General features: G+C 37.4%; 1 protein-coding gene across 1 annotated transcript in view; it reads left to right on the top strand.

The window, feature by feature from the left end:
- AK9 (adenylate kinase 9) overlaps window positions 1–25344 on the top strand; it is a 114149-nt gene that overhangs the window by 14916 nt on the left and 73889 nt on the right. Inside the window, exons 6-12 of the mRNA XM_055330350.1 lie at window positions 2390–2502; window positions 5242–5430; window positions 10734–10862; window positions 13898–13976; window positions 16961–17055; window positions 21683–21822; window positions 21903–22083. Of these exons, the coding sequence (XP_055186325.1) occupies window positions 2390–2502; window positions 5242–5430; window positions 10734–10862; window positions 13898–13976; window positions 16961–17055; window positions 21683–21822; window positions 21903–22083 (926 nt within the window). The remainder of the gene's footprint in view (window positions 1–2389; window positions 2503–5241; window positions 5431–10733; window positions 10863–13897; window positions 13977–16960; window positions 17056–21682; window positions 21823–21902; window positions 22084–25344) is intronic.

Genomic DNA, 25344 nt, shown 5'->3' with positions numbered 1-25344 from the left:
CAATAAGCATGATCTTAAGAGAAGATTTTGAGATTGGCTTATTAGACACATTCATTCATTCACCTATCAACAGATGCTTAATAACTTTTTAAAATCACACTATTCTAGGCATTGCATAGGATAGCAGTTCTCAAACTTTTTACTCTCAGTACTCCTTTATACTTAAAAAAATTGTTGAGGCCCCCAAACAGTTTTTGGTTACTTGGGTTATATCTATAAGTATTTATCATGTTAGAAATTAAAACTAAGAAATGTTTAAAATATTTGTTTACAAATCATAAAAATAATCACATGTTCACATTAATGGCACATTTTATAAAAATAATTATATTCTTCAAAGCAAAACACAGTGAGAAGAGTGGTATTGTTTTATATTTTTGCAAATCTCTTTAATGTCTGGCTTAAGAGAATGCCTAGCTGGATTCTCATATCTCCTTCCACTCAATCTATTCCAATATATTGTTTTTATTGAAATATATGGGGAGGGATCTCTGAGTGGCTCAGTGGTTTAGCACCTGCCTTTGGCCCAGAGTGTGGTCCTGGAGTCCCGGGATCGAGTCCCACATCGGGCTCCTGCATGGAGCCTGCTTCTCTCTCTGCCTGTATCTCTGCCTCTCTCTCCTGTGTCTCTCATGAATAAATAAAATCTTAAAAAAAAAAAAGAAATATATGAGAAAAATCCAGCTTCACACAGATATGTAGTTAGAAAAGGGAAGTATATTTTAAAAGCCTTTAGAATAATTGTGAATATTCTTTATCCTACATCAAAACTCATCAAGTAACTTTCTTAAAGGTCAGTTGCCTTGTAGAATCTGAAACCACATCAAGGAACTTTTCAGACTCTGTTGCATTAAAATCCATTCGTCTTGTCTTGAATTTGGATGGGTTTTTTTTACCCAGGCATGATTTGGAGGCACCATGCAGTAGTTATTTTGGAAAATACTGATTTACTAAGTTGTACAGGTTTTCCAAACGTTGACGCTTTTCATTATACACTATCGAAAAATCACTTTTATTAATTTCACCACCAATTTCATCAAGAAAAGTTTTAAAAATTGGGAAGTTGTTAAGTTTATGGCAGTGGATACATGTTTTCTAAAATTTGAATTTTTGCTTGAATTTTATTCAGTATTCAGCAACAAATACTATCAGTTGTCCTTGAAGTGACCAACTCACTCCATTCACTATTGATAAAATGTCTGCCAAATATCCAGAACTTAATAACCATAATTTTTCTGTCAGTTTTTTTAAGAAAAGAAAAGTCCCATTAAAATAGTAGAAAAATTCAGAACATGAGAGACACCTAACTCTGGGAAACAAACAAGGGGTGGTGGGAAGGGAGGTGGGTGGGGGGTTGGGGTGACTGGGTGACAGGCACTGAGAGGGGCACTTGACAGGATGAGCACTGGGTGTTATGCTATATGTTGGCAAATTGAACTCCAAGGAAAAAAGTTTTTAATTAAAAAAAAGTAAAATAAAATAAAATAGAAAAATTGATGAAGTCCTTAATTCTGAGAGAATTGAGACTTTATTTACAAGAGGAAATTTTCTCAAGCAAGAGAGTGACATAATTAAAGAAATACATTGGGCAGCCTGGGAGGGGCTCAGTGGTTTAGCGCTGCCTTCAGCCCAGGGCATGATTCTGGAGACCCGAGATCGAGTCCCACGTCGGGCTCCCTGCATGGAACCTGCTTCTCCCTCTGCCTATGTCTCTGCCTCTCTCTCTGTCTCTGTGTCTCTCATGAATAAATAAACAAAATCTTTTTTTAAAAGGCTATAAAAATAAATACATTAAGGAAATTAATGTGATAATGGCAAACGGGGTGAATTTTAATGAAAAGATTTAGGTTTCAGGGTGGAGATGCAAGCCAATGTGCTAAGCCAAATCATACTGGTAACATTTTGGTTTTTAAAGCTGTATGGGGAGAATGTGAGTGTTTTACTAGTCCCCATATTTATATAAATATTATATATGTACATATTCTATAAAATATTAGCATTAGAAAGAAAATAATATGCTATAACCCCTTCTAATATACCTTTATGGCTTTCCTCACTTCCAAGAATTATTAGCTTGGAATTTCTTCCCCTAGTGCCTCATATGCTTAAGATAAATTGATTGGGAATTTTTAAAGAAATAAAAGTAATTAAGAAAGTAAAGATGTCTTCTCCTAGCTCAGTGATTTTATTTATGATCAGAAAAACATCATTCGCAGTTACACTTCGTGTAGCAATAAACTTAACCATTAATTTAAAATATTTGACAGATTTTAAGATCTATATTAATATTCATTAATAAGCAAATAATATTTTATAAAGTAATAACAAATCCATGCTCTCATATGTTGATAACATTATACAACTTTACAAATTATATTTTATCCAACAGGTTATATTGTCACTGAATTACCATCACTTTCACAGGATGCCATGACTACTCTGCAGCAAATAGAATTAATTAAAAATTTAAATTTGAAACCTGATATTATAATCAATATTAAGGTAAGCATGTTAGTTGCTTTGTTACTATAGTTAACATTCTTTTTGATAGAAGTGAAATTTAAGGAATGTCTTCAAAAATATTAATGGGATATCTGGTGGCTCAGTCAGTTAAGCATCTGTCTTCAGCTCAGGTCATGGTCTCAAGGTCCTGGGATCGAGCCCAGTTTTGGGCTCTGTGCTGAGCAAGGAGTCTACTTCTCCCTCTCCCTCTGCCACTCCCCCCTCATATGTATTCATTCTCTCTCTCTCTCTCTCAAATAAATAAAAATCTTAAAACATATATATTACGTAGTTAAGGAAATAATAATTTATATATCAACTGTAGGGACTGAGTTACACTTTCTTTCTTTTTTTTTTAAAGATTTTATTTATTTATCCATGAGACACACACACACAGAGAGAGAGAGAGAGAGAGAGAGAGAGAGAGAGAGAGAGGTGGAGACACAGGCAGAGGGAGAAGCAGGCTCCAGGCAGGGAGCCCGATGTGGGACTGGATCCCGGGACTCCAGGATCAAGCCCTGGGCAGAAGGCAGGCGCTGAACCACTGAGCCACCAGGTGTCCCTGAGTTAAACTTTCTGATACCTCTGTGCTTTGGCACCTGCTGCTCCATCCATAGGAAATACCTCCCTGCCTCTTCAACAGCATCCATCATAGTCATCTTTAGAAAGTCAATGTGGACATCATCTGTTTCCCCAATGACCACCCCTTTCACACCAACACACATATTAACTAACTCATTCTCTCACTATCACACTCACTTTCTTCTTTTTTCTCTCTCCCTTCCTCTCCTCTCTTCTGCCTTGTCTCCTATATCTTACTTACCACAGAAAAGTTAAATACTTCTCTGATGACCATTCATGTTGCTCTTGTCTATCATATTATCTTATTATGTATTGTAATTGTCCATTTTCCTTCTGGACTCTGCCTTTTTTGACGGCAAGAGCCATGTCTTGCTCATATAAACATCAACTAGCACAATAAATGGTACCTAGTAGACACCTGATAAGTTTGACAGTTAAATGAAATGAAAAAAGGAACAAATGAGTTGGACATATGAGTGTTAAAGAACATTACTAGATTGATTAAGAATCAAAGCTGCGTCCTGTTCCTAATCTCTTTTGTCAACAGAATTTGGTAGATCACACTTAGGAGACACAATTTCCTCTTTACAAAAATAATAACTGCCTCATGTGGGTATAAGAAGAATTCAGTGAAGCCAAGTCTGCTTGTTTATATGAAAAATTAATGATAAGCTTTTATACTTTCCCCTGCCTGATTCCCCAAAGCGTTTCACAGCTCAAAACAAATTCACTGATTCTCCGCTCAGATGCTGGCAACCAGAAGTGTGTTAGGGTTAGTTCTGAGAGAGAGGATGTGTTGCAGCACACATGGTGTAATCTGCAGCCCACCACAGGTCATGGTTGGAGGCCAATCAAAATTCCTGCATGGACCTGGAGACTGTCACATGTGTGAACATATGTATAAGAGAGAGAAGAAAAGATCTCAAGCAATTCACTAAAACCAAATATAAATTCCAAGCCATGGGAAACATAGATTGTATAGGAAATTAACAGCTGGTAGAACAAGAGAACACAGATATACAGGCCATGAGCCTCCAAATGCTTGCTAAATTTGAGCATAAATTTGGTTCTGAGTTTGATGAGCCAAAGTAGGAGGGTAAATGTGACTAGTTATATAAAATTCACATTGTCCATGAAAAGATAAGACATTGCTCAGGAAAAACAAAAGGAGAGAATTGGAATTAAAATTTAAAATAAGAGAAATATCTTAAATGGGTCTTAATATAAAAGATCGTCAATGTAGAGAATGAAGCCCTTAACCTCATTTATATTATAAATGTGATAGTAGGTATCCAGGTAGTTTCTACAATCTGACACAAGTGTAATCAGAGGGCCTAGTGTGAGACAGAACTCAATACGTGACACATTTCTCTGGTGATTTGGCCTTATTTGGGGATAAATCTTGGAATTTCTAGAGCAGAAGTTCTTAGCCTGGAATCCAGGAACCCATCAGCATCCATGAACCTTCTGAAATTATTTTATAGCGTATGTCTGTTTTGTGAAGCAAAAACCAATGGGTTTCCTCATATTCTAAAGGGGTCTCTACTACCAAACAACAACAACAAACTGATTAAGGTCCAGTGGTCTACTACAGCAGTGGTTCTCAGAGTACAGTCCCAGAGCCAACTGGATCAGTAGCACTCAGAAGTTTGTTACAAATACATATTCTTGGGGCCCACCCCAGAGCTATGAGTCAGAAACTCTAGAGGGTAACCACCCCCTAGAGTTTTTTATCCGTGTTGAAAAGCCCTCTGTATGACTCTGATGCCCCCGAAGTTGGAGGACCACTGCTCTGAGGCATGTTCTTCAGACTTGCACTCATACTAGTCACTTCCTGTAAGTGAAAATACGAGGCAGCGGAAGGCAGTAGTCTTTGTCAAGGACCCACAGTACAGGTATTCTGGGTTGCTAAATAAGGAAGGGCAAATATACATTATAAAAATTACCTGAGAGGGTTGAAACCTATCTTGTGTGAAAGATTAAGAAACCTAAATGAAAGTGTTGGTTCAATAAATACCCATCCCATAGAGGTGGCCCGAAGAAATCAGAAAAATGAGGAAGGGAGGTTCTGAAGTTTCTTGCTTCCCTTGTTTCTCAAAGTGTGGTGCATCAGAATCACGGAGGATGCTTGTTAAAATTACTGATGTTGTTCCTTAGTGCCCCGACTACGATCTATGCCAAAGAATTTCTGGGCAAAGGCAGCACAGTAGTACAGGGTACATATACAGAAAAGATCAGTGGGATCCTGAAGCCATTGAAAGTCGTAGGAAAAAGAAGAAAGAAGCCCAGAAAGAAGGAAAAGGAGAAGAGGAAGGAGAAGAGGAAGAAGAGCAAGAAGAAGAAGAGGTAATACCCCAATACCATATACTACATTCTTAAAAATTGCTAGAATTAAATTAAATGATAATGTGGATAAAGAAAACAGCAAAGACTAGAGAAAATTACATTTAACATTTTTATTTAATATGTTGGCAGTAGGACAAATATTTCATGCTTCTAAGAACTATTAGATCATAATCTAGTGGCCATCACATTTCTTGTCAGTACAGAAGTCGTTCCACATCCTAACGACCAATCTGCTTCATTTCACAGCAACAGAGTTATTGGTCACCTACTGTGTGTCAAGCCCCTTGCAAGCTAGAACGAGGAGTCAGAACAACAAAAAACAAAGGGTAATATGGAGACCAAGTAGCCAAGCAGAATCCAATTTATGAAATTAATGTAAGCCCAATTCCAGTATCTAGCAAAGGGAGCACATGAAAAAAAAAATCTAAAACTCAACTTCACATATACATGTTGTTATAATGATCCCAAAGTCAGTGCTTGTAAACATAATGCAGTAGGTATCCACATAGCAAGTAACGCTGCTGGTTAGAGCAGGCTAATAGGCTAGAGTAGGGCTAGTTCAAGGCATAATTCATCGCTATCAGTTTTCCAAAGTATCTAGTGCTCTAACCACATTTTTCAGCATCCCTCTCCCCACACCTGTCTTTCTCCACTCATAGGCTCTAACCTGCTTCCTATGAAGATCTGTATGTAATAATACCTCAGGTCAGCCTCCTCAGAAATATTTGCATTTCAGTGTTCTGGAAAGCCTGAAAGCTTTATAGTATTAACACAATTAAGCCATTGGAGAATAGAATATGAACTATGACAAGCAGTGGAAGGGATATCTTAGGCTGAAAACCTACCCAGAATCCCTCAATACTTATCTCTTCTTTGTATGTATCACAATCTCAAGACACTTTATGTAAGTGACATGCTATAAAATAATTTTGCCAGCAAAAACAAAAAACAAACCATATAATGCAATGGAGCACTGAAAGAATTTCCTACCATGATTTAATGTGGAAAATTTAATGTGAAGAAATCTGTTAACAGGTGATGGGCTGGATTTGGCCCCCTGGGCAGGTGGGCCATAGTTTGCCAGTTCCTGCTCTACAGAAATATACCTGTGACTTCTACTTTATATATATTTTTAAGGAATTTTATGTATTTTTATAATTGCTGCAATTTGTAATTTATTGTGTGTATATTATAAATAAATACTATTTTTCTTAGAACTATACTCTACAAAATCAGATGTTCACTTAAAATGGATATATTGCAGATCATTTGTCCAGTAGAAAAGATAACCCCCAGGGTCACCTGGGTGGCTCAGTGGTTGAGTGTCTGTGTTTGGCTCAGGGTGTGATCCCGGAGTCCCGGGATGGAGTCCCACATCGGGCTCCCTGCATGGAGCCTGCTTCTGCCTCTGCCTCTGCCTCTGCCTGTGTCTCTGCCTGCCTGCCTCTCTCTCTCTCTCTCTCTCTCTCTCTCTCTCTCTTTCTCATGAATAAATAAATAAAATCTTAAAAAAAAGAAAACCCCCAAAGATTTCAATTTTACTGCCCTATAGGATATTAAAGAGCTTGTATCCAACTTTGTAATCTTAGTTTTGCATTTGTCATCTTCTTGGTTTTATCACTAATGGGTTAGATGAATCTTTGACATTGGTTCTTTAATGATAGTTTGATCTTAAAAGCTCTCATCACAAGAGAAAGAATTATTAACTGTGTATGGTGATGAATGTTAACCAGACTTATTGTGGTGATCATTTCTCAATATTTACAAATATTGAACCATTATGTTGTACCCCTGAAATTATTCTAATATTATATGTCAATTATATCTCCATTAAAAAACCCTATTAATATAAGAAAGGTCATTTAAAAACGTTAAATAGGGGCGCCTGGGTGGCTCAGTGGTTGAGCGTCTGTCTGCCTTTGGCTCAGGTCGAGATCCCGGGGTTCTGGAATCAAGTACCACATTGGGCTCCCAGGTGGGAGCCCGCCTCTCTCTCTCTCTCTCTTTCTCTCTCTCTCTCTCTCTCTCTCTCTCTCTCTCTGTGTCTCTCATGAATAAGTAAAATTTTTAAAAAATAAAAAATAAATAAAAACATTAAATAACCTTCTCTGTGCAAATAAGGCATTAGATAATAGCCAGCGTCTATTCTCTATTTTCTTTCTGAAAAGGAAAACCTCAGGGCACCTGGGTGGCACAGTTGGTTAAGCATCCAACTCTTGGTTTCAGCTCAGGTTGTGATCTCTTAGGGTCATAAGATTGAGCCCTGCATGGGACTCCGCGCTCAGTGCAGAGTCTGCTTGAGATTTTCTTTCCGTCTCCCTTTATCCCTCTCACTTGTGCTCTTGCTCTAAAATAAATAAATATTTTTTTTTTAAAAAAAAGGAAAACCTCATAGCAAATGGGAATAAATGTGTCATTTTAGCATGAGTAAAATATACTGTCTTAAATCAAAGACAGTAAGAGATAGGGGAGTCATAACTCGCTTAGTTACAGGGTCCATGGTTATGTCAATTTGTGATGTCGGCCAGGAACATAATAGGAAAGAGTGAGGACTAGGGTAAGCTAGGACTGCACGGTCGAATATAGTAGCCACTAGTCCAATGTGGCTATTTAACTTTAAATTCATTAAAATTATAGAAAATTCAAAACTTAGTTCCTCAGTCGTACTAGCTACATTTCAAATGCTCATTACCAAATATGGCTGTGTCTTCCAAATTGGACAGCACATTTCCATCACTGTGGCAATTTCCACTGGACAGCTAGTGAGTGCATGCCCTTCTTCAGAGGACAGCTGCCTCTCAGCTCCAACTGAGCCAACTATTGCTGTGTGGGAAGGCTAGCCTATTTTTCCAGGTTGTTTGCTTTTTCCAGAGAAGCCATAATCAGCATTTTAAAATAAAAGTAGTTGGCAACTAATCCAAAATTTCAAAAACACAGTGTAGCCCAATGCTATGGGATGTAATCAAATTATGGTCTTCAGACCGAATTCAGCCTCATGCACCTGGTTTGCTGTGACGTCTGCCTGGAAGCGCAGCCATGTTCAGAAGTCAGACATGCAAACATGCCACCCACTTGGGTTGATGGCCAATAATGTCATGAAACTGTTCATTCACCCTTATTTACACACAAATGTTAACTATCTCCCTGAACTGCTGTAATGCCTTTCTATATGTTCTCTTGGCTTCCACTTTCTTCCGCATCCCTGGTCCATTCTTTACAAAAGCCAGAGCCATGTTTTAAAAATATGACCCTTAGTGACTTTCTATTACCTGTAGATGAAAATTCAGACACCCTTGCATGGTTTACAAGGCCATGGGCCTGGTCTCGCTGATCTCATCCCTGGCTGTCTCGCCCTTCCTGCTCACTGTATTCCAGCTACTCCACTGGCCTTCAGCTAGTTTTCAACTATGCTGGACTCAATCTCACCTCCAGCCTTTTCACTTACTGTTTCCTCTCCCCTTGGCCTACCACACTCTCCTCCAGATCTTCATGTCCCCACATCCTTCTCCTTGCCTAGGTCCCCACCGCCCCCAGGTATGACATCCTCAGAGACCATCCAGCAAGTGACTCTGTAACCCAGCACTGCAATAGAAATATACTCCCTCCATATGTAATTTTAAACGTGCTAGCAGCCATTTTTTTAAAAGGCAAAAAGAAGCAGGTGAAAATAATTTTAATAATATATTTTATTTAATACAATATGTCCTAAATATTATGTTCAACATATAATCAACATAAAAATTCTGAAAATTACATCTTATTTTTCATGCCAAGTTTTTGAAATTTTGCACTTACAGTGCATTCCAATTCACGCTTGCCACATTTCAAGTGCTCAGTAGGTCTGTGTGGCTACAGCGATTGTGCTGGACAGTAAAGATCCAACCCTTTACCCTGCTTTATTTTCCTCATAGCACTTACCACTTTCTGAAATTATGTTATTTGTTTACTTATTATTTGTCTACCCCACTGAATATAAGCTCTGTGCAGCAAGTACTATACCCCCTGTGCCTGTAAGGGTGCTTCACACACAGTAGTTGCCTAATAAGCTTTGTACTGACGAACACATGAGTATGCCAGTCAAGCCCTCTACTGGAGAGAGAAGATTGATAGCATCTTTTGAAAAAGACAGAGTATATGAAGCCATTTTGAAATGTGTCATCTTTGGCCCAGTAATTCTACTTTCTACTTTTAGGAACTATTCTAAGGAAGGATATTAGCAATATAAATATCTACAAAGCTATTCAGTAAAACATTATAATGGTGAAACATTTGAATTGATCTTGTTCAACTATAGAATAATGATTAGGTGATCATGTATTAGGGATATTAATATATTTAACCATTAAAATAGTATTTAAAACATTTCAAAAAAGTTATAAAGTGGCTTATTTAATAGATAAAATGACTCAAATAGTATAAAATGTGGATTTATGTACATTGGTGAAAACTAGAATTAATATAGAATTAATATAATAAACTATGATGCTAATAGGAATAATATGCTCTTGAACACCAACCAGCTCACCAACTCAGTCCTGACTGAACCTTTACATGTAGTATTACCTCTGCCTTCAAATGTCACTTCTTTAGAGAACGATTTCATGATCACCTGATATAAAATAGCACTTTTACTCATCACTCCTCATCTCCTCTACCCTGCATTTTTTTTCCTACTGTAGTACTTACCACCATCCATTATGTTATATATTTACTTGTGTACTTGTTTCTGCTCCGTCTTCCCCAGATGGAATGTGTGCTCCATGAGGCCCTGGGTCTTAGTTGATTATGTTCACTAGTTTATCTCAAGCTCCTACAACAGTGCTCGGCACTCATCAATCTTGAATGAATGAATGAATGAATGAATGAGTGAATGAACTATAAGCTCAGGTATTTAGAGTAAATCTAATTTCTTAATTCTGTCTCTAAAAATCAGATGTTCTTCCCCTACTCTTCCCTACCTATTGAGGAGGAAAAAAATTAATAAGTATCCAAGTTAATTTAAAGTTTTATTCCATTTGATAAAGGCCCCTTAGGGTGTTCAATATCTCTTAAATAAAAACCCTCGGTCTCCCTTCTACCTGCTTCTCTTTCCAAAAAGGCATGTAGGGGGTGACGGGCACTGAGGGGGGCACTTGACGGGATGAGCACTGGGTGTTATTCTGTATGTTGGCAAATTGAACACCAATAAAAAATAAATTTATTATTAAAAAAAGGCATGTAGGTATAAGAAGGGAGGGATGTAGCTTGTAAGTTAAGTAATCATCAATATAAATATATTGGAAATCCCTTCTTTTTCCATTTAGGCATTTATTGCAGAAATGCAGATGGTGGCTGAAATTCTTCAACATGTAGTTCAGAGACCTGAAGATTATTTGGAAAATATTGAAAACATTGTTAAGCTTTATAAGGAAATAATTCTTCATCCTTTAGAAGTAAGAACAAGATATATTGATGAAAATGGAAATATTGATATTTGTGTTCTCTCACATTTTTCATCCTCTGTGCTATTATCTGATTCCCCACTACCTAAGTTTGATAGAATATATCAATATAGATAAAGAATATATCTATATTCCAAAGGCCATTTCGCAAAACATTATTTTACTCTTAAAAAGCAACAGTGGTATTGAAAAATGGTAAATGAACTGCATTTTCCAAAGTCACTAGAGGGATTATTTATAGTTGGAGGTTGGAAAACCCATGTTAAGGGACCATTTTGTAAAAACATTTTCAATCTATAATTTATGGATTTATTGAAACAAATGTGCATTTAAGATGCATCTTTTATTCTAAAAGGAATTGTTAATTTATTTAAATTATAATCTAAAGAATTATCCCCAGACTGGTTACTATGGTTATCCCATTCAAAGTTGATTATATGTAAACATGATTAAGGCCATTATATATTGGAATAGGAAGGTTTTAATTAAAATAATTAGCATTTTAAAAATATGATTACTAAAGTTACAATTATGTGAAAAGCATATATGGTTAAAAGTCTAGGGCAGACTCTGCCAAATTTGTGTTGGCGATTTATCCAACAAACATTTATCAAACTTGGATATTTGGCCACACACCATGCTGAGCAATGGAACCACAAAGATAAAAAACGATCCTCAAGTTGCTTTTCCCATCTGATAGAGAAACTAAAAGGATTTGTTTCATGCTCTCTTTTAAAGTTGATATATTTTTATAGACAAATGAGTGGATCATTTTCATCATCGTTGTCCATCCCCAAAAGGGGAACCAAACTTAATCTCTTTCTTATGTATGACTTTTATTCCTCCATACCTCCTCTACTATCCTTGGCCTTTAAACATAGCTTCTTAAGAATACTTTGCCTGTCTATCTATAATGTTCTTTCTTCCTTCAAACAGAAATATCCTACATACTCCTTTAGTGGCTGGCACTGAGGGTGAAATAAAGCATAATTAAAACAAGGTTTAGAAAGTTAGAAAACTATATTCATGGGCATGATATCATCTCTTTAAGTATAAGGAACAGGTCTTCCATCCTGGAAGTCAAAAACCTAGACTTTAAGCCTACATGACACTTGTTAAATAGTAAGATAATTGACTTTTATGGTAATTCCAGGGTACTGGTGTGTGTAGTGGAAGGTGGAGGAAAGCCATAAAAGGTAGGAGCCTGCAATTCTAGTCTCCTCTGACCTGGCTGAGATCTCAATTCAGTTGAGAGGACAAGATCACCAAAATTCAGTGCTCCGTCCAAAGACATGAAAGCAAATGGAAGCATCTTTTTCTGGTTTATAGCCTGTTTCAGGAGTAATCCAAGGCCAAGTTCTCATTCTTATCAGTCTTCAAATCCCAAACTGACTCCCAGTCTGATCTTTTGTATGTATCTTTAGTCTTAGGAATGTTCATACCCTTTGACTTAATAAGTCCACTCTTAAGAATCTAGCTTAAGAAAAGAATCTGAATACAAAAAAGTATTATGTACTTTCTTGTTCATAACATGTCTATATTTAAATAAATAATACTGGCATAATGTGCTATCTAAAACAAAAAGAAGCACTTAGAATCCAACCTCACATAATATTGTGAAAAACAAAATGCCCTGGATAAATAAGGAGATGATTTTGTTCAGACTATTGCAATAGGGAGAATATTCATTAATGAGAAACATCTCAAGGAAAAGGACCTATCGTTTTATGGAAGCAGGTAAACAAGGAAGATATCCTCAAGTCTTAGGGAATGATGGAGAAGGATGAATACAGAGCTTATCTGAGTCCTTGAGGAAGAGTAGAGATGGGTCGTATCTCTCTCAATTCTTCCTACTTTCTGGGATTACAGAGCTCAAATAGAGTTCAACATTTCCAATGTACAAAAATGAAATCTGGGGGCACCTGGGTGCTCAGTGGTTGAGCATCTGCCTTTGGCTCAGGTCATGATCCCGGGGTCCTGGGATCAAGTCCTGCATCAAGTTCCCTGTGAGGAGCCTGCTTCTCCTTCTGTCTATGTCTCTGCCTCTCTTTCTGTGTCTCTTGTGAATAAATAAAAGCTTTTTAAAAAAGAAATCTGGTGGATTTTAGATTTTAATATTAAAAACAAAATAGTGGAAGAAAATATGGGAGAAAATTCATATAATCTTGAGATAGAGAAAATCTAATTTAAATGAGAAAGGAGGGGATCCCTGGGTGGCTCAGTGGTTTAGTGCCTGCCTTCAGCCCAGGGCGTGGTCCTGGAGTCTTGGGATTGAGTCCCATATCAGGCTCCCTGCACGGAGCCTGCTTCTCTCTCTGCCTATGTCTCTGCCTCTCTCTCTCTCTCTCTGTCTCTGTGTGTGTGTGTGTCTCATGAATAAATAAATAAAATCTTAAAAAAAATAAATGAGAAAGGAAATCCAGAAACAATGAAAATAGATATATTTTATTATAAAAATATATTATAGAAGATGCTATAAAGTCAAAGGATAAATCTTTTTTATTTTCAATGGTAAAATATTTGTAATTGATATGAGTTAAAGACTTTCATGAATGTTAGGAAAAGAAAAAGTCTAATTAAAAAATTGCACAGATATTATGGTTAGGCAATGTACAGAGATGGATATCTAAATATTGAAACTCACCCATAGCCAGGGAAATAAAAAGTAAAACAAACCAATTTCATTTTCAATGATCAGTTTGGCAGAAATTATTCTGTGAATATATGCTGAAAGATAGATGTCCCAAAACATTTTATATTTAGAAGGACTCTAAAACATCAGTGTAAAGATGAACTGAAAAAAAAAATCAGAAAGAATAAAATTCATGATAAGAAGACTAGTTTAGGCTTTTGCAAAAAAGCATTTAAAATAATATATATTATATCATGTATAATAAAGCAAACAATTTAGCTTTTTTTAAACAATTTAGCTTTAATGATTTCTTCATAGTATGTTAAGATTCTGATCTTGTGTTCAGTTTTGTCAATGATCCTGGATTGTAAGGTTTCTTTTCTATTTTATGCAGGAAGTAATGGCTGAGCACAATTCCCCGTATCTCATTGAGCTAGATGGAAATAAGCCCCCAGAGGAACTCTTCATGGTAAGTGCAATGTTTGTAAGAATAGCCCAAGGTTTAGAAAATCAAAAAGTCATTGACTGGATTGTACTTATTTTAATAAACATCAAAAGTGTATTTACATTTTAGCACTATGTATTTTTGAAAATGTCATCTTGACACTTAAAAATATGTTATATCTATCTGCCCATTTTTTAATCAAAATTGCATTTGAATTTAAAATCTCTGTGTAACAAAAAGTGCTTCAAAGAAAAGTAAAAGCAAGTAAGAGCCAATAAGCATGTGATTAAGATGCTTACTATGAGTAATTAGGGAAATGCAAACCAAAACCATAATGAGTTACCACCTCACACCCACTAAGATGGCTAAAATTAAAAAACAAACTAACAAAAACCAGGCAATAGCAAGTGTTTGTGTGGATGTGGAAAAATTGGAGCCCTCATATGTTGCCGGTGGGATTATAAAATGGTGTGGCTGCTTTGGAAAATAGTTTGGTAGATCCTCAATAAGTTAAACATAGAATTACCACACAACTCAGCAATCAACTTCCTGGTATATATACCCAAAATAATTGAAAACAGGTGTTCAAACAAAAACTTATACATAAAGGTTCATGGCAGCGCTATTTACAATAGCCAAGAGGTAGAAATAAGCCAAATCTATACACTGGGATATTATTCAGCAATAGACCAGAATCAAAGTTTTGTTAGATGCTACAACATGGATGAGTCTTGAACACATCCTAAGTAAAAGAAAAGTTACAAAGGATCCCATATCATATGATTCCGTATGATATCCAAAATAGGCAGACCTATCAAAATAGAAAATAGATTAGTGGTTGCCTGGGGTGATGGTTACCACAATGGGAGCTCTCAGGATAAATGTGGAGTGACTACTAGTATGTAAAGGGTTTCTTTGAGGGATAATGAAAGTGTTCTATCATATGATCTCATTCATTTGGGGAATATAAAAAAATAGTGAAAGGGAATAAAGGGGAAAGGAGAGAAAATGAGTGAAAATATCAGTGAGAATGATAGAACATGAGAGACTCCTAACTCTGGGAAACAAACAAGGGGTAGTGGAAGGGGAGGTAGGTGGGGGGGTTGGGGTGACTGGGTGATGGGCACTGAGGGGGGCACTTGATGGGATGAACACTGGGTGATATATGTTGGGAAATTGAACTCCAATTAAAAATAATAATAATAAAATTTTTAAAAATTAAGAAAGTGTTCTAAGATTGATTATGGTGGTAGTTGTACAAATCTATACTAAAAACCATTGAATTATACACTTTAAGTGGGTGAATTATATGTGAATTGTATCTCAGTGAACCTGCTTTTTAAATAAAGAATATACTCCACACTACTGTTGTCCATTCTACTTCACTGGATGCTCTACATCTCTCAAGTTGGAGAATCCCAGAGCTCGCTCCTTGTTCACTCTTCTCCATCTGCCCTACTAAATGCTGCTAACTCTTAAATTTGTGTTACTATCCCAGACCTTTCCCCTGAATTCCATGCCTGTATAGTCAACTGCTACTCAGTGTATCCATTTGGATGCCTTGGAGTTATCTCAGATTTAGGTGTACCAGAAAAAGTCTCTGATCCACTGTCACCACCACCTGCCCCAGGTACACTCCTCCCACAGTTTTCCCTTCTTGCTAAGTGTTAAATCCACTCATCAAGCTGCTCTTCTATTTTTATCACATCCTATATTTTTTAAAATTTTTATTTATTTATTCATAAGAGACGCAGAGAGAGAGAGAGAGAGAGAGAGGCAGAGACACAGACAGAGAGAGAAGCAGGCTCCATGCAGGGAGCCCGATGTGAGACTCCATCCTAGAACTCCAGGATCATACCCTGGGCTGAAGGCAGACACTCAACCACTGAGCCACCTAGGCATTTCTCTCACATCCTATACCTAAGCAGGTTTTTCCTGCTTAGGAAAAATCCAGAATTTGTATTTTATAACACAGGACAGACTTTTCTCAAGGTAGAGGGCAGAAGCTCCAACAAGCCTGGTTGAAACTTGCCAAGCCTGTTAAGGCCTCATTTGCCAGTGACACCCTGGCCTTTCTGCCCATTCCATTGGCCAAAACAAATTACATGGAGAAGCTCAGTATCAGTGGGATAGGGAAGTATATGGTACCCACAGTGAGCTGGGAATTAACAAGTGAAGGGAAGGAAGGATAAATTATGAACAAATAGTACAATCTACCACAGATTACCATTCACTATCAGAACTTTGTCAATCCACCATCTCTCATCTCAGAGTCAGTGTTTCATATTCTTCTGCAGGATGTCCTTATTAGTTTCTAATTCTGCCATAGGAGAGTATCATAGATGAGGTGGTTTAAAATGGCAGAAATTTATTTCCTTATAGTTTAGGAGGCTAGAAATAAAAAAATTGAGGTGTTGGCAGGGCCTTGCTCCCTCCAACGCCTCTAAAGGATAACCCAACACTGCCTCTTCCAGCTGCTGTTGGTCCCAGGCATCTCTTGAATCATGGCAGTATAACTCCAATATCTGCCTCCATCTTGACATGTCTGTATTCCCTCTACCTAAAGAAGTCCCACCGAGCTAGACCTCTAAGGACATGAATATTTGGGGACCAAAGGGCAGACTCTCTGGGTTGAATTGTGTTCCCCCAAAAGATATGTTGAGGTCCTAACTTCCAATACCTATGAATGTGACCTTATTTGGAAATAGGATATTTTTAGATGTAATCAAGTTAAGGTGAGTCCATAATCATTAGGGTGGGGTCTAACCTAATATAGTGGGTATCCTTATAAGAGAAGAGACTCAGACATATAGGGATAAAATGGCCATGTGACAACAAAGGCAGATACCAGAGAGATATGTCTACAAACCAGGGAACACCAAAGGTTGCCAGCAAACCACCAGAAGGTAGAGGCAAGGAAGTATTCTACAGAAGCTCCTCACTTCTTCAGAATTGTTGAGATGTTCAAATGCCAATGTATTTAAATATTTGTTCTTTAACAAATTTAGACAGTTATGGATCGACTTAAATATCTGAACCTGAAAAGAGCAGCTGTTCTAACTAAACTTCAGAGTGCAGAGGAAGAAATTGCTGACATAATGGAAAATGTAAGTTATTTTTAACTGAAAGTCCATCTTTTCACTCCATGATGTGACCTTAATTTAATGTATTCTTTCAAAGTACAAAAGGAGTTTCAGGATACCTTTCTAAAAATGGATTTGATTTTTAGGAAAAAGATCTAATATTATCACATTAGTTCACTTTTGTGAACACTGAAAAAAAGTTTTGAAACAAAGACAATACAATCAGAACAATTAACCACAAGAATAATGAGAAATAAGCCCAAGTTCATTTTTAAAATTTTGCAACACCGAAAGAAGCAAAGACATAAAATCCCTCAACTCTATAGGCACTCATTTATTCCTTCAATCATTCAACCCATTTTTTCAATAGCTACTGTGTTTCTGACACTGATGTATTATGGATATGACAGTGATCAAATTATAATTGCTAAGTGCTAAAAAAGTTCTCAGGCCTTTTTTATTAAGATTTTATTTATTTATTTATTTATTTGTTTATTTATTTATTTATTTATTTATGAGAGAGAGAGTGAGAACACACTCAAGTTGGAGGAAGGGTGGAGGGAGAGAATCTTCAAGCAGACTCCCCGCTGAGTGTGGAGCCCATCGCATGGCTCTATCCCACGACCCATGAGATCATGACCTGACAGCCCAGTAGTATCATCTAGGAAGCTCTTTAAATATGTTAATACCTAGACCAGTTAAAACAGAATCTGGGATAGGACTCTGGTATTAATTAAAACAAAACAGGATATCAAAGTCCTATCAAAAGTACAGGCAACAAAGGAAAAAAATAAATAGATGAATTGGACTTTCTCAAAATGAAAAATATATTTGTTCATCAAAGAACACTACCAACAGAGTGAAGAGATAACCCACAGAATGGGACAGGATATTTGTGAATCATATATCTGATGAGCGATTAGTACCTAGAACATATAAAGAACTCCTACAACTCAACAATAATAAAACCACCCAATTCAAAAATGCACAAAGAACTAAAAAGATATTTCTCCAAAGAAGATTTATAAATGTCTAATAAACACATGTAAAGATATTTAACATAAGTAGTTATTAGGGAAATGCAAATCTGAACTACAACACAATACTACGTTATATCCATTAGTAGGATGGCCATTATCCAAAAAATAGAAAATAAGTGCTGTCAAGGAAGGAGAGAAATTAGAATGCTTGTGCACTGTTGGTGTCGACGTAAAATTATGTAACACCATGTAAATCAGGTTGGTGGTACCTCAAAACGTAAAATACAGACTTACCATGTGATCTAGCAATTCCACTCCTATGTATATACCCAAATGAACTGAAAGCAGAGACACAAACAGACACTTGTACACCGATGTTCGTAGCCACTTTATTCACAATAGTCAGAAGGTAAAAGTAACCCAAGTGTTCATCAATGGATAAATGGATAATAGTGATATACATACACATACATATGTACACATGCACGCACAGACACACAGACAGACAGACACACACACTGGAATGTTATTCAGCCTTAAAAAGAAATGAAATTCTGATATGAGCTAAAACATGGATGGAACTTGAAAACATTTTATCAAGTGACACAAGCCAGTCAGACACAAAAGGACAAACATGATTCTACTTATATGAGGAAGGGCGGAATGAGGAGCTATTGTTTATTGGGTGCAGAGCTTCTATTTGCGTTAATGAAAAAGTTCTGGAAATGGATAGTGGTGATGGTTGCACAACAATGTGAATGTACTTCATGTCATTGAATTGTAATTTCATGTTATGTATATTTTACTACAATTAAAAAAAAAAAACTCGAAGACCTCCTTGCAGATTCTACTGTGCAACCAGGGATAAGAATCACTGGTTTGAGGGGTGAGAAAGACACAAAGACCTCAGTGGGAATTCGAACTCCCTGATGAAGAGTGTGAAGCCTGTTACATCTGAGAGCTGTTAGAGGGGGAAAGGATGTGTGGTGGAGGGGGGGCGGGGAGTGAGGAGGAGTATGTGGTGGGAGGAGGGACAGTGTCAGCCTGGCACCTAGCACAGTAGATGGTAACAGCATTGATTTTCAAATAAGACAGATGTAGATTTGAACTCCAAATCTAAAGCCTACCAGATCTGTGATTTTGCTTAACCCTATGCTTTATTCAGTCATTTAAAAAGAGGGATGATAAGGCCTACCACATAGTGTTATTATAAGGATGATAGGAGATGCTGCTTGTGACGTTCCCAGAACCAACAGTAATATTCAGAATATCCGAGAGCTATATTGCAGGGCAGGCTGGCTTCATGGGCTAGCAACCCATGCAGTTACACAGGACCCCATCCTTAGAAGAGCCCCACAGTTTTTTAAATGAAATTCTTAACTTTAGAGCAAGGGCCCTGCATTTCTACTTTGTCCTGGGCCTGGTGATTTAGCTCATGGAGTACAAGGACTTTCACCCAACTCAGCAGAGCTGGAAGTAGAGCTGAAGAATCTCTTGTGTGCCTTGCATTTGTGCCTAGTTGCTGGATCATCGATGGATCCAGAAGTTCATCAGCAAGAGGCTCAGGTGAAAGGAGAGCTTGAGTGTAGTGGCTATAGCTGCCAACTTTCTCATGCGTACTTCTTACCTTGACTGTGTCTGAGGTCCCCCTCACAGGATCCTCTGGATCAATCTTTCAGTCTCTCCAGAAGGTGAGCCTCCAGTCTTCTGATTAAAGGAGAAGTGGTGGCAGGATTGAGGGAAATTGGCCAACTGAGTGAAATGGGCAGTAACACTGACCCCCGGCACTTCCTTTTAAAGACTTTCAACCAATTATCTGGTCTTTTGCTCTCTGTCACCCGTTTCACAGGGACCTGATGTCAACAGGTCCTGATCCCAATAGGATTTTGCAGACTGAGTCAACTCCATTTCTTGTCTTGCCCATCCCACACTCATTCCTGCCACCACAGATGCTGAGCCCTCACTCCAATTTAAGTCAGTTTCCACCGTCCATCTGCTTTCTAGTTTATAAAAATGTGTAGCCATGCTGGTCAGCTGTCAGCTCTTCTGGTGCCCCTTCCAGCCTGTGTTCTCATAAATTCATATTTTTTTTTGCATTCCGCGGCTGTCATTTTTGTGAAGTTTTAGGAAAGCAGCAAATACAAACGCATGTATTCAGTCTGCCTTGTTTAACCAGAGGCAGTCCTGAGCATTTTTAGACTAATATCAAACTCGTTTGAAAGCTCATTTTCTCATTGCCCCTCAGCATCTGCTAGACGTGTGGCCTTGAGGCTTGAGGTTCAGAGAGGAGCATGATCTGCTATTTAAACAAGTTTCCTTTGAGAGAATGCCCAGTGTCTGCTTTCAAACACTTTTCCCAAGTTTGTACTAGAAGTAGGGATGATGAGGAAAGAGTGACTGCCTCCTGACTTAAGTAGATAGGTTTCAGTCCCTAGTTGATTGTCTGTAGACTCCATAGAGAAGGGTGGTAACCCAGCATGGCCCAACGATGAGCTTCTCTGTCTCATTCAACTCCCCTAACTATTGACCATTTCCTTAACATTTAGCTACTTCTTTCAGCCTTCAATTTTGGACATGCGTGCAGCATCCTTGCAATGTGCATCCCTCTTTAGTCTCTGATGCTACAATGGTCCAGACAAGACCATAGGTACCAGTCTCATCTGTCCTCCATACTCAGCTCTGGAGCCAGCAGAATACATGTGACATATACATCTGAAGGTTGGAAAAAGCCAAGCTGGACCCCTTTCCCTCAGCTGTTGCCTACTCTCCCCAATTCTTTTGTTCCTGATCAGCAGTCTGCAGTCTCTGGAAGTGGTTCTTAACTTTTCTGGAGGTAGCCGACAGAAAGAGATTTTATATTTTAAGAAGAACAAAAGAGCTAAGTAAATGCAAAAAAAGCAATCTGCATATAACATCTTACTATTTAAAAACTTAGTTAAATTGGCTAAGAATCTGGTTTTTCAAGCCTTTTCTTTTTTTCTTTTTTTAGAGAGAGAGCACACACGTGCACAAGTGGGGGGGAGGGGTGGAGGGAAAGGGAGAGAGAAAGAGAGCATCTTAAGCAGGTTCCATGCCCTGCATGGAGCCTGAGGTGGGACTCGATCTCATGACCCTGACATCATGACCTGAGCTGAAATCAAGAGTTGGATGGTTAACCAACTAAGCCACCCAAGCACCTCAAAGCTTTTTAATAAGAATTTTTCCAAAAAAAAAAATGCTTGATAAAATTTAAAACAAGGTCTTAGGGCAGCCTGGGTGGCTCAGCGGTTTAGCACCGCCTTCAGCCCAGGGTGTGATTCTGGAGACCCGGGATCAAGTCCCATGTCAGGCTCCCTGCATGGAGTTTGGTTCTCCCTCTGCTATATATCTGCCTCTCTCTCTCTCTCTCTCTCTCTCTCTCTCTCTCTGTGTGTGTGTGTGTGTCTTTCATGAGTAAATAAATAAAATCTTAAAAAAAATAAAACAAGGTCTTATAACAGAAATGAAAACTATTTGTTGTATTAAATTCTGTACAAATACAGAATGGTTGCAATTAAGAAAAAAGCAAAAATTTGCTTTCCAAATTATCTCTTAAATAGTAAAGCACTATCAAATAAGAAATGAAACACTTAATACTGCTAATTTTAGCAAAACTATGCCCACATTTTTAGGGTAGTATTTGTTTTTAACAGGATGAGCTGTTGCGTACTCTCTCATCTTATAAACTCATCGCACCAAGATACAGATGGCAGAGAAGCAGATGGGGACGTTTATGTCCTGTGGCTTTAAAAGAAGGTAACATTTATCCAGGATTACCAGATTTTTCTGTGAGGTAAGTAAGATTTTCAAAACTTAATCTTAAAACTTGCCCATACCCCTTTTCAGTTGTTTATAATTATGGCATATTTTAAGTTTTCTAGGCAAAATATACTGTCTTTCATCAGAAGAAGCATTAAAAACATTTTTACTGAACCCACGTCCTTATCTTCTTCCACCTATGCCGGCACCACCATTTAAAGTATTCATATTTGGACCTCAGTCTTCAGGGAAAACAACACTTAGCAATTTACTTGCAGAAAATTACAAAGGAAAGGTAACTACTTACCTAGCTAGCTAGCTAGCTACCTATCTATCCTTGAATATAATTTGTAGGACTTTAGGATTCACAGAATTTGTACTCTGTTTTCTTAATTTTACACTGTCAGTTGGGTACTTGTCCTACTGGGCTTGTCCTACCTTTTGCAAAAGGCAGCCACGCCAAGCCCATAGCCTCTCCTGCTTCCCAACAGTCCACGGATCTGACTGTTATGTCATGCAGACTGTGCCACCCATTACCTGTTTGGGTTTCACTCATCTCCTGTTTCCTGGGTCACAGTCCTCCTAGCTCTCCGTCCCTCTCCCCATGCAGTCACTCCTGCCATCATTCTTAGTATCTACAAAGATGAGCCTCTTAGGTGACAAACACCTTTCTCTTGTCAGTTCCTTGGTTTCTCTCCCCAGAGATCTTATTCTCCATCCTGAATAAAATGAAGAAAAATTATTTTTAGTTTAGACCAGATAGCAGCAGAGGTGGTGAGAAGCAGGCAGATTGGGGATATAATTTAGTGAGGGATTAGAATGGAGAGGAGTTCTCTGCAAAGCCAGAGTGCTGGAGTGGAGAGCAAAAGGGGGAAGGCATGAGATGATGAGGGCTGAAGACACACTCAGAACAGTGCAGCCCTGGGAAGGGGTTTGACCTTATTCCAAATGCTATTCCTTTGTACGCAGGTGTAATATTTTCTATTTGCTTTTAACTTTTTATTGTAAAATGTGACAGAAAAGTGAAGGTCAGTGAATAATCACAAAACAAACCCATATGACCACCACCTAGGTCAAAAACGGGATGGCCACCACCCTGGAAGCCCCCTCATGTCTCCTCCCAGTATCAGTCCTCTTACTCCTTCCACAGAGGTAACTGCTGCCCTCAACTTTATAGTATTCACTCCTCTTCTTTTCTCTTGTGGCTGGTTTTACCATGTAAATGTGCATCTAAATACCATAGGTTAGTTTTGCATATTTTCTTAACTTTCTAGACTGAAACAATTTACGTTCTTTGTGCCTGGCTTTTTTTGCTTCACATTATTATTGTGATGTTTATGCATGTTATTTATACATATTAGTGCATATAGCTGCAGCTTATACATTTTTTATTGCGTTCTGTTGATTGAATTATATTGTAATCTATTTATCCAGTTGAGTGTTAATAAAACTTGGGCTGATATCTTTATATACTTTGGAGAAATATCTAGAAGTAAAATTCCTGGGACATGGAGTATGCATTCATTCAAGTTGTGTAGATAATGCCAAATTGTTTTCCAAACTAATTCTATCAGTTTACAACTCTATCAGCGGTGTGTGAGTTCTATTATTTCACATTCCTGCCAACTTTCATTGTGATCAGTCTTTCTAATTTAAGCCATTCTAGCAGGTGTATCTCATTGTGATTTTAATTTGCATTTCCCTGAAAATAATTAGGCTAAATACTTTTTCTTCTGTTTATTGATTGGCCATTCAGCCTCCTTTTGAAGTATTTGTTCAAGTCTGTTGTCCATTGAAAATTTTTTTGCATGCTCTTGGTAGGAATTCCTTATATTGTCTGTATACAAGTTCTTTCTTGACAATAAGCATTATGAATATTTTATACCATTCTGTGGTTTGCCATTTCACATTACATTACAGTATGTGTCAGACAAAAGAATTATAATTTTAAAACAAAAGAGCTCTTACAAATCAATATGCAGATGAAGTCCCAATGGAAAAAAATAGCAAAGAAGCCATTCACAAAATAATAGATGCAATAGAATAGCCAAGAATCATGAGAAAAGGGTTATCACCTCCCTGATAACAAGAGAGATGCCAAAATAACAGAGAGATGCCATGTCGATCTCACTGTTGGGAGTTGAAAGATCACTATTAACAACCAATATTGTTGTGTGGCTAGGATGGGGGAAGTGCACTTTCATACACTGCTGGGAAGAGTATAACCATTAGGGATGACAATTAGAAATATGTAAGAGCCTAAAGTCCATACATATCCTTTGAACTGTTAATCCTATTTTATAGATTTTTCCTAAAGACACTATAAAAGATACATACATAACTTTGTTCATCATAGCCTAGTTTATAATAGCAAAAACATGTATACCTAAGTGTATATTGTTAGCATTTTAGTTAAATAAGCTGCAATATGTTCATCTGATACAATACTGTGTATCCATTAAAAAAATGATGCTGTAGGGGCACCTGTGTGGCTCAGTGGTTGAGGGTCTGCCTTTGGCTCAGGTCATGATCCCAGGATCCTAGAATCAAATCCCACATCAGGCTCCCCATGGGGAGCCTGCTTCTCCCTCTGCCTACGTCTCTGCCTCTCTCTCTCTGGGTCTCTCATGAATAAATAAATAAAATCTTTTTTAAAAAATGATGTGTAGATGTATATTTTTTGTCATAGAATAATGTAATACAAGTGTATTGAAGGAAAAGCAAAATAGAATCTAAAAGTGTGAAAATATTATTTAAACTTAAAAGGCACATAGAAATCTATTTCTAACATCCTAATATTCAATACAAAGTATATTATCTACCTTACAATGGACTTATATTCAGAATATATATATAGAATTATAATCCAATGTTTTAAATGGGCAAAAGTTGAACATGAAGGTAAAAGAATGACCAGTAGCACATAATAGAAGCTCAAATTTTTTGTTATTAGGGGAATGTAAATTTAATCTGCAATGAGATACTTCTTCATACTCACTAGAATGGCTAAAATTTAAAAGATTCACAAAACCAAGTGTTGGTGAAGATACAGAGTAACTGTAATTTCCATAATTGCTGGTGGAAATATAAAATGATTCAACCATTTTGGAAACAGTTTAATGGCTTATTATAAAATCAAATATCCACTTACCATATGACCCAGGAATTCCACCTCTAGGCATTTGTCCAAGGTAAATAAAAGCATATGTCCACAAGAAGACTTCCTCATAGATGTTCATTACTAGTTTATTTATAGAAGCCCCAAATTGGAAAAGCCCAAATATCCATCAAAGATGAATAGATTAAAAAAAAAAAACTGGCATCTTCATACAGGGATACTACTCAACAATAAAAGAGAACTGATTACTGATATATACACTTACATTGATGAATCTCAAAAAGATTGTACTAAGGGAAACGCATGGAAAAGATTACATACTGTATGATTCTATTTATATGAAATTCTAGAAGAGGTAAAACTAATATATAGTGACAGAAAACGGGGGTGGCCAGGGGCCAGGAACTGACTATAAAAAAGCATGAGGGAACTTTTTGG

The sequence above is a fragment of the Nyctereutes procyonoides genome, unplaced genomic scaffold, assembly GCF_905146905.1.
Source record: "Nyctereutes procyonoides isolate TBG_1078 unplaced genomic scaffold, NYPRO_anot_genome, whole genome shotgun sequence".
Taxonomy (NCBI): Eukaryota; Metazoa; Chordata; class Mammalia; order Carnivora; family Canidae; genus Nyctereutes; species Nyctereutes procyonoides.
Note: the sequence above shows the minus strand (reverse complement) of the source record. Positions and strands in the feature narration are given on the sequence as shown.